Source organism: Marmota marmota, unplaced genomic scaffold, assembly GCF_001458135.2.
Source record: "Marmota marmota marmota unplaced genomic scaffold, marMar, whole genome shotgun sequence".
Taxonomy (NCBI): Eukaryota; Metazoa; Chordata; class Mammalia; order Rodentia; family Sciuridae; genus Marmota; species Marmota marmota.
The window spans coordinates 6,799,551-6,809,241 of NW_026000142.1; the positions used below are offsets into that span (position 1 = coordinate 6,799,551).

The 9,691-nt window shown below is 36.9% G+C and overlaps 1 protein-coding gene across 5 annotated transcripts in view; it reads left to right on the forward strand.

Annotated features, from left to right (window-relative positions):
* Positions 1–5,279: 5,279 nt before the first annotated feature.
* Phf14 (PHD finger protein 14) overlaps positions 5,280–9,691 on the forward strand; it is a 183,694-nt gene continuing 179,282 nt past the window's right edge. For 3 of the 5 annotated variants that reach the window (XR_007341522.1, XM_015488259.2, XM_048785996.1), the window contains exons 1-2: positions 5,280–5,745; positions 6,262–6,372. Coding sequence is in view for 3 of the 5 variants with exons in the window: in XM_015488259.2 (XP_015343745.2) it covers position 5,745; positions 6,262–6,372 (112 nt within the window). In the remaining 2 variants the exon portion in view is untranslated. The remainder of the gene's footprint in view (positions 5,746–6,261; positions 6,373–9,691) is intronic. The other 2 variants (XR_007341523.1, XM_048785997.1) reach the window with 1 other exon arrangement.

The window sequence follows — 9,691 nt, forward strand, 5'->3', positions numbered from 1 at the left end:
TGAACCATGAAAACATTATGTTTAGTGAAAGAATCCAGACACATAAAACTGCATATATTTATTCTATTTCTATGAAATATCTGGAATAGGAAATTCTACAGAGACAGAAATAGATTATGATTGCTAGGGTGTAGGTTTGGGAGGATGAGGATTAACTGCTAATGTATGTAGGATTTCTTTTAGGAGTAAATAAATATTCTGAAATTAGATAGTGGTGATAGAACTTTTTGATACTAAACCCCACTATATTTTACACTAGAGATGGCTAAATTTTATAGTATGTGAATTATATCTTAATGAAGCTGTTATAAAAACTAAGTTCTGAGCTAAGCGACTGCCGGGTTTCTGTTCTCGAGACTAAAAGGCTCAGGGGTCACTCTAGTTAAACGGGGCTAAATGGGCTGCACGAAATAACCACACAAGAGACACAAATACCTTTTTCTTTGGGGTTGCTGTGAAGGCTCCTCTGACTTTAAGGGTCAGCAGAAAGAGAGAGAGCAAGCACGAGACCCCTTTTATTGAGGAGAAGCTATTCAAATGAGGCAAGGGGTCAGGTTTCAGGGGGCTGAGTCTATCTTCATGATGTCCACTGTCTGCAGGTTGACTGACACCTGGGTAGGCCACACCCAAGGGCACAGTAAGAGGAGGGGACACACACAAGGCACTTCCATGGAAGATTCTGTCCTAAACAGGGCAAGGGGTTATATTACAAAGGAACAAGTGAGCATAGCTTTACCCATGGGGCTGTAGCAAGACACACCCATTTCTGTGACTGAGCGCCTCAGCACCCAGCTGGGGAGTGTAACTCAGTCACCCGTAAGGTTGGCCTCCCACAAGCGACTTTTTTAAAAAGTTAATATTGTTATGTTTAGAGAAATGACTGACTGGCTAGAGCCCAAAGATAGGATGAAAATTTAGTTTTCATGGTACTTTTTTGTGCATTTACAATTTTTATACCATGTATACATACCATCTATGGAAGGTTAGTTAATAAACTTAATAAAAAATTTTTAATATTATTCATTTTATACCTATGTGAATAGTTTTTACTCATGTAATACTAGAGTAGATCCATGCCATTTAAATACTATAAATAATTCTGTAGTAAGTATATTTAATACAATTTGAAAATGGTTGCTGAGTACAGTGGCACATACCTATAAAACTAGCTACTTGGTAGGCTGAGGCAGGAGGATTGCCAATTCAAGGTCAGCTTGGGCAATTTAGTGAGACCTTGTCTCAAAATAAAATTTAAAAAAAGGCTGGGTATGTACTTTAATGGTAGAGTACTTGCCTAGCACACCATAGGACCTGAGTTCAATCACTAGTACAAACACAAAACAAACAAACAAACAAACAAAAGGTGATCATCAATGAAGTCTTCATTAGGAAACTTTGAAATTATTTTAGAATATCTAGCTTTCCAAAGTTGAAGTTCAGAATTTTTACTTGAAACTAATTTTTATTTCTTTGTAGAGATACTTTTTCCACTCTGGGGACAATTAAGATTTTCTTGAAGCTCAGAAATTTCAGCACAAGCTTTTTCTACTTCATCAACATTGTTTTCTCTTGAATATGTCTGAAATTCTAACTATAGCAAGATAAAATCAGCCATGGATTTTCTGCAAAGGATTTATGATCTTCTTAAGGGATTATAAATGACAGCTGTTTGGCCAGCGGCTAGGCTCTTGGATTGCCAAGTTGGATTGCTATTAGTTGAAGGGAAGAGACAACATAAAAGTTTTTTTTGTGTGTGTTTTTAAGAAGTTGCATATCAGTCAATGTACAGTGCACTGGAAACAGAAACCATGTTTTCAAGCAGAAAATAATTTAATAGCTGAAACGTGGTATCTATAAAATCAAAGGATGCCCTAGAAAAGAAATTAGGGGAAATTTCTAGAAGTTTGACAGCAAGACTATATAATTGTATTTGCAAGCAAGTTACCAGGAAGCTGATACTCTTATTGCTTTTGTGGCTGCCCATAATAAAGCCACCTGATACCCATGATACTTCTACTTAGACACTAGAGTAAGTTGACTGGTAGCTCCATATTGGAGCTCATGCCTATTGGAGTTTGCTGCCATAACTGTAGGAAATGGGATACTTTTCAACTTTCAAATCTTAGAAATTCATGTTATTGGCAGAATCTAAATCACACCTCAATCCTGTTTCTACAGGAGTCTGAGAAATGTAGATTTTAATTTTTACAGAACCATTAGTGTAGACTAAGATGTGGTATGAGTGAAAGTTGAGTGCCAGGGTAGAATGTTTAGCACACTCTTCTTCCTTGTCTACTCAGCAGCTATACAAAGCCTTCTACACATAAATTTCCTCATAATAAAAATAACAAAAGTCATGCTACCACCAGCTTAGGGTCACTATTCCTAATATAAATGAAAAACTATCTCTTTCAGGGTCAGAATTTGTCCTGGTCCCTTGGAGCACACTGGGAACTGAACAGTTATAGGATGCAGGAAAAGGATGCAACAGAGATGGACATGAGAACAATCAGTATACAAACTTGCCTAAAATCTCAACTTTGTGGGTTCTGATTCACTGGCTTATTGGCTATATCAGTTCTATGATTTCATGAGATGAGATTCTTTTGGAGCAACGTTTCTCTGTGAGGCGTGAATGGGTGGGCAGTGGCAGTGATTTTTCTTTCCAAAGGACATGTAGCAATGTCTGTATACATTTTTAGTTGTCACAAATTGGGCAAAGGCAAGCTGTTATTGGAATATAGTGGGTAGAGGCAAGAGAAGCTGGAATATCCTATAAAGCACAGGACAGCCTTCCACGAACAGATTATCTGGTCCCAAACACCCATATTATAAAAATTGAGAAATCCTGTTTTTGAGCAATCAGAGAAACTCTTCATTTTTTGGGACAAGCCAAGAATTTAAAACTCTGAGTTTTTCATTATTCTCAAATTTCTCAAAGGCTGTTAAAGCTGTTACCCCAGCCCAGCCCAGCCCAGCCCAGCCCAGCCGGCCCATTTATTTCTCATTGCTTCTTTTTGTTCCCATACTTTTTATTGGCTCATTATAATTATACACAATAGGGGGATTTGTTATTACATTTTGGTAAATGCACAATGTAACAATGTAATTTGGTCCATTTCCTTCTCCAATATTTTACTTTCCCTCTGCTCTTCTCTCCTTCTCTTCCTTTCCTCTATTATATGGATCTTCTTTCATAAAACCCCCCCTTCTTCCTTCCCCCCCACCCCACACTTTCTTTTTTTTTACCTATTTTTTTTCCCTTTAGCTTCCACATATGAGAGAAAATATATGATCCTTGACTTTCTGAATTTGGCTTTATTTTGCTTAATATAATGGTCTAATTTTCCTGAAAATCATGTAATATCATTCTTCTTTACGGTTGAATTATTTCTCCTTTTGATTATTTTTCTTGTTTTGCAGTACTAGAGAATGAATCTAGTGGCATTCTATCAATGAACTACATTATCCCTGGCCCCTTTTATTTTTTATTTTGAGACAAGGTCTCACTAAATTTTTGAGGCTGGCCTTGAACTTGTGATTCTACTGCCTCAGCATCCCAAGTGACTGGAATTTCAGGGGTGTGCCACTGTGCCTGGCCAATATCTCATATTCTACTGGTAATAGGGTCCTCTCTGAATTCAGATCCAAACCTTGTCAAAAAATACATCCCAAATTTCCAATGTTGAAATTTTATTTCTTTTTCTTTCTTTATTTTTTTCAACATCTTTATGTACCAATCAGATACTCAGTTTCAATAGGTTCTCCTAGCCCTGTGCACTTGCATATATATCCTTTCCTTGGTTTGGAACATCTGTCTCCTTTCCCTGCTTCTCTGACTAATTCAGATACTTTATGTCTGTAAATATAATTTTCTACAGGATGCTTTTCCTGAGGGCTTCCTCCAGTATTAGCGTGTGTACTTTTTTTTTTTTTCCGTAAGCTTATACACAATATACAGTAATTTACCTAACTAAATCTTCAACTTTACCTTAAGCTCTGGCAAAGAAAACACAATAACTATTGCAGAGGTTACATCCTATAAATTGCTCCATATAAGTATTTACTAAATATTGTTCGAGTTTAATATTACACAATTAAATTCCAGTTTGCTTTTTTGTTTTTAAATATTTTTTTAGTTGTAGGTGGACACACAGTATTTTTATTTTTATGTGGTGCTGAGGATCAAATCCAGTGCCTCACACTAGGCAAGTGCTTTATCACAGAGCTACAGCCCCCCAGAACAATTCTAATTTACTTTTGCAAAATAATTTAACATGTTTCTTTAAAGAATAAGCTCCACCACTGTATTATATGATTTGATTCCTGCAAATTTAGTCTTTCATAACACTGTATTTTGCATGCTACGAACATTGCCATTTAAAGTATATTTGAATGAACTGAATCACCTTCTTCCAAACCTTTTTCTACCCTTGATATAGATATTTTAAAATAACTATTAAAACTGCTTCAAATTCTAACCTTTAATAACATTTAAAAACATGTTAACATGTTTGAGAATAAATGTGACATTTGAAATGGTTCAAAGACTGCCATGTCTGGTTGTACATATTGTCCTTATATTTTTATGGGTTTAAACACTTATCTTGAAAAATAAATTTCCTAAGTGGATTCAAGACATTCATGTAGACATATAATCTAAGAAAATATACACTATACCTTTGAAAAGGAATTTTTCCCCTGCATGTGTTCTTTCTTTTTTCTCTTAGCAAAGTACTGAGTTTACTTTATGTGGAAATGATGGTCCACAGTTCAATATATATAATGAATATAATATAATTAAATAAACTCTTTTTCTCTGTTTGATTAATAATTTTCACAGCAGCAATTAAGCAAGGCCTCATGATTTTTGTGCTACCCTTTTGTAATAAATAATCTTTTGCATGTTCCAAGATACTCTTAATTGACGTAGCAGGTAGTGTAGCTGTATCACTTATGGTTTTTGGTAGAGGGTTAAGGCAGCAAACGTCTTTTTGTTCTAAGTTTACTCCAAATAAATCCTTAAATAACAAAGACCAGAAACAGGAGTTGGTCTCCCATGATTTGGATTGAGAGGCAAGACTAGGTTCAGGGTGGGCGGGGCCTAGGGGCTATAGGCGGAGCCTTACGGAATCTAAGCGTGCTCACTTCTGTTCGGCACTACTCGGCTGGACTCGGCTCTTTTCGGCTCCTATACCCTGGGAGGGAGCGCGGCTGAGAGGACAGCGCACGCGCTCTCAGCTCCTGTTGGTCTCAGGGCCGCAGTTACCCTTGCGTTTTCACTTCCTTCTTCTCAGAGCTGTATCCGGGTCGTTGCTTTCCCTATTGTTTCAGGCAGTCGTTCTCAGACTGTGCAAGTTGTGGGTCTTTTGTTGCTTCTGGTGCAGGCTAATAAAGATTTTCTTTATTTTATTTTTTCTATTGGTTTTAACCGGGGGAAGTTAACTCCCCAGGGCCACCGTGTTGGCCGCGCTGCCTGGGCCGGAGGGCGCCTCTGGCCAGGGAGCATCGTGGGAGGGGGCGCCAGTAGCGGGGGCCGGGCTAGAACTGGGGGGCGGGGGGCGGGAGTGAAGGTGGGGCTGCTCCTGGTAGCGTCCCTGTAAAATCGGCGCCGCCGATTTTAAGTGGCATCTTTCTGACTTGTCTCCGTCGCCCCAGTCCCCGACCTCAGCGGTGACTGGGCTGCCTGTGGTCCCGCAGCCTCTCCCTAGGTATCCTCCAAACGACCACCTCACGGATTCCTTAGTAAGTGTATCCGAGGCCTCTGTGGGGAGAGAGACCCGTTTCAGCCCTTGTATCAGTCAGGGCTTTGGGAGAGCTGGGAGGGGGTGGGCGGGAACCGCTGGATCCTGGACGGTTCTTGGAAGCTACCCTCCCCAGTCCTTAGGAATGAACCCGACGTTTATTCCCTGGGCTTGGCGTTTTCTGTTGACTGCTACAGTATTTTAATGAGGGATTGCTAGTGAGTCGCAGAAACCTCTTTATAAGTTGTGCAAGGAGAGGGTCAGGTTGGATTTTGGCCGGCCTGAACTGATGTTGGCCGCACCCCGGGGCTGGAGATGCTCATTTTAGCAGCTCACCTTAGTGGGCTGAAGCCCTCCGCAGCTCTCTTCCCCACTCCTACCTTTCCCTGACGCCAATTGCCCAGATGGTAGAGAAAGATTCCCTGCACGAAGTTATCCTTATCTTCCCTCAACATCACATCTCTCGCCCGTGTTTGGTGTGATGATGAATGACAATGTCATGTTTTTCTCTTAACAGTGGATCGCAGCTCCAAGAGGAGGCAGGTGAAGCCTTTGGCAGCTTCTCTCCTAGAAGCTCTTGATTATGATAGTTCAGATGACAGTGATTTTAAAGTTGGAGATGCTTCAGGTAAATGCTTCCTTTCTTTTTCCCTTTCCCAGCTTTCTAGAGTTGGACTTATTTTTAGACTTTTTTTAAAAAAAAGAATCAATTTTTGATTAAATTGCCGATTTAAAGTGAAAGCACATAACTTCATTTATTTTGTCCATTTAATTTTCCATATTTCCCCAAGATCCTGTCAGTAGATCCTATCTTGCTTCTGTTTTCCTTAATACTTATACAAAGATAGTGAACAGGCAGGGAAGGACTTTTTCCAAGGGGCAAAAGCATTTCCATTTTTTCTACATCTGAAATATATCTGTTTATTTTATGGACAGAGGAAAACGTCTAGAGATAAACATAAGAGTAATGTGGACGGTGAATAGCTCAGCACAGGGTTCTTTTCGACTCTCTTTGCTTGCTGTGAGGGGAGATTTGCTTTTTTCTGTTAGCTCTCTTATAAGAATAAAATTGACCAGATAGAAAACTGTTCTAAAAATTGTAGCTGGACCTTGTGGAGTCTTCCTTTCAGAAATCTTTCTGGTATATGGGGCTGAGGCTGTGGCTCAGTGGTAGAGTGCTTGCCTAGCATGTGTGAGGCACTGGGTTTGATTCTCAGCACGAAGTTTATGTAAATGAATAAAATAAAGGTCTACACATCTAAAAAATATTAAAAAAAGAAATCTTTCAGGTATAAAGCATAAATTCTTGCTACTTCATTATATTTGGTGATTTTAAAAACAAAATTTAAGAAGGTCATGTATTCATACTGTACAAGATTTGGAAAACAAAAGTATGCTTTTGTTCATTGTGTCTCATGTATATATATTATATGAAGTTTTGATTGAAGGAATTTTAGAAACAAAGTATTCTAAATGGAAGAGATTATAAAAGTTATTTGCAATCTGCCCCTTTTGATAGAAGTTTAGATAAAGTGAAAAATAAAAGTTATTTCAATTTCCCCCCTTTGACACTTTTTTTTTCTTTCCTTTTGTGGGCCTCTTACATGCAAGGCAAACACTTTCTCATTGAACTAAACACACATTCAATCCCTTTAATAGTTTTTAGCTATCCTTCCAGAAAGTTTACTTTGCCTAGGCATATCTTGCTCCTTTCCTCTGATTTTTTCTTCTTTTTTAAAGAAGAAAAAAATCTTAATTAAAAATTTTTTATTTTTTCTGCTAGGTATGACAAAAGGGATGAAATTAGGTTTTGTTGAGTTACATTGCTATGAATTACTTGAATAGCATCAGCATTTGCATTGTGAGAACTTTTTGTTTGCGTATCTAATTTAATTTTTATGATGACTCTGTGAAGGGTGAAGGAGGTATTATTTTATAGGTAACTGTTGTACTGAGTTTAAAGAACATCTGAGGTCACTCAGGCAGTAAAGAATTGATTTCAGAATTTGCACTTTTTTCACTGTTTAGATCCCAAGAGTGGATAGATGTAATCTTGAACTAACAGCATTTGGATATTCTAGTTACTAATTGAGTTCACTCCCAACAATTAAAAGTTGTTAAGTTTATCTCTATTCACTTTTTAAAACTTTATCTCCCAATTAGTTGAGTCTCTAATATTTAGTACTTTCAAAAAAAAAAAAAAAAAAAAGGGAAAGTAGATAAAATCCAACTGTCTTCTCTTTGTGAAGCTCTTGACAGATAAAAATATTCCTGTTAGAGTATAGTTTTGCTTGTTAAACCAGGTTGAAAACTGACAAAAATGATTAGCTCTCAGAAAGTTAGGACTTAGTCAATTCTTTGAATATTATTGTGGGATAAAGTCCAGAGCTTAAGTATTTCTTAATATTTCTGTGACAATAAATACTGATATTATAGATACTTTTTTCTTTTTGTTTATTGAAATGGAGTCACTCTCAGGTCTTATTTTTCTTTACAAGGGATGAAACAATCTTTATCAAACATAAACTTCTTTAGCAAAATAATTTGTGGTATCAAACTTAAGTAGATTTTCCTGACTTTGTTAAATCCTAATCGTAGTTGAAGGGAAATATTATTTGTGAAACATGATAGGATGAGTTTTGTTAGGCTGATATATATATCTCCTAAAAGTGCATATATATATATCTTCTGTTCTTTCTTGTCACATAATACTAGTGTGTTGCACTCATGGTTCACCTTCCTACCTCCCTGGCTCCTGGGGAGTTTAAATTTGTGATCTAAGGACACAAATTTATCTATTTAGTTCTTCATATATTATTGTAAAAGGGAAATTAGTAGAAAATAATTTTGTTTAAAATAATTAATAGTCAACAGAAATTGAATTGTCTTTTCCCCTTTTGGTTTAGGTGCATTGACATTCCCCATAGCTGAGGCGATGTCTTACTCTAGATTACCGTTGCTTCTACGTCGATTCTTTTCTGTTCTCTTCCTGAGGTAGTTCATTTATTAGACTCTTATAAGAAAAAAGACCCTAGATGTTTTGCACATGTCCAAGTTGTGGAATCCCAGCCCAACTTATAAATAGGAAATTAAACTAGAAGTGGAGAGACAGTAGCTAACATTTGTCTGGCTAAGTGTTTTTTTTCATGACATCTAGAAATGACTTATTGAGTGAACTGCTGACTTCTTTAGACTTAATCTTAAAATGGTTAGATTGATTGGCTTCAGTTTTTACTAACTGTACTCTGCATCAATTTCTCCATATTTTCATCTTAAAATCTGAAATTCTGATTATAAAACTTTTTGTATTTCTTTTAGGCTTTAAGAATGAATACCAATATTGTGTGCATATACAAATATGTAACAACAAATCCCATCCATGTGTCCAACTAAACTACACCAATCAAAAACGTGGGAAATAAAAGAATAAATATCAAAAATTCTAAAAGGTTATTAACATCCTTGAAACTAAACATACTTTCGCTCATGTGTTTCTCAGATGATAAAAAAAGGAAAAAAAAAAAAAAACAGTTGCTATAGCATGACCTGCCCATAAGACTGGCAAGTGGTTATTGACAAAGTAAATAACATTTAAAATTAATTCATCTTAAAACAGGTAATATAGCCACCATAAGAACCATATGTAGAAATGTTAGGTGGAACCATATGAAATTCCCAGTTTTATAGATCTAATACAGTTACTATTGATGACTGATTTCATGCTTCAACTTAGTCAAAGTGGTTGTATTTGAGACTGGGGTCTAGGACTGGAGACAGGTATGAGACTGCTTATATTTATTTACTATATAAATAGAGTGTTCTAAATGAAAGAAGACAAACTAGCAACAGCGTGTCCTGGCTTCCTCCCCCACCATTCCACCCACCCAAAGTACTTTGCACAGAGTAGAATGCTTAGCTTTCTTCCTTTTTTTTTTTTTTTTTTTTTT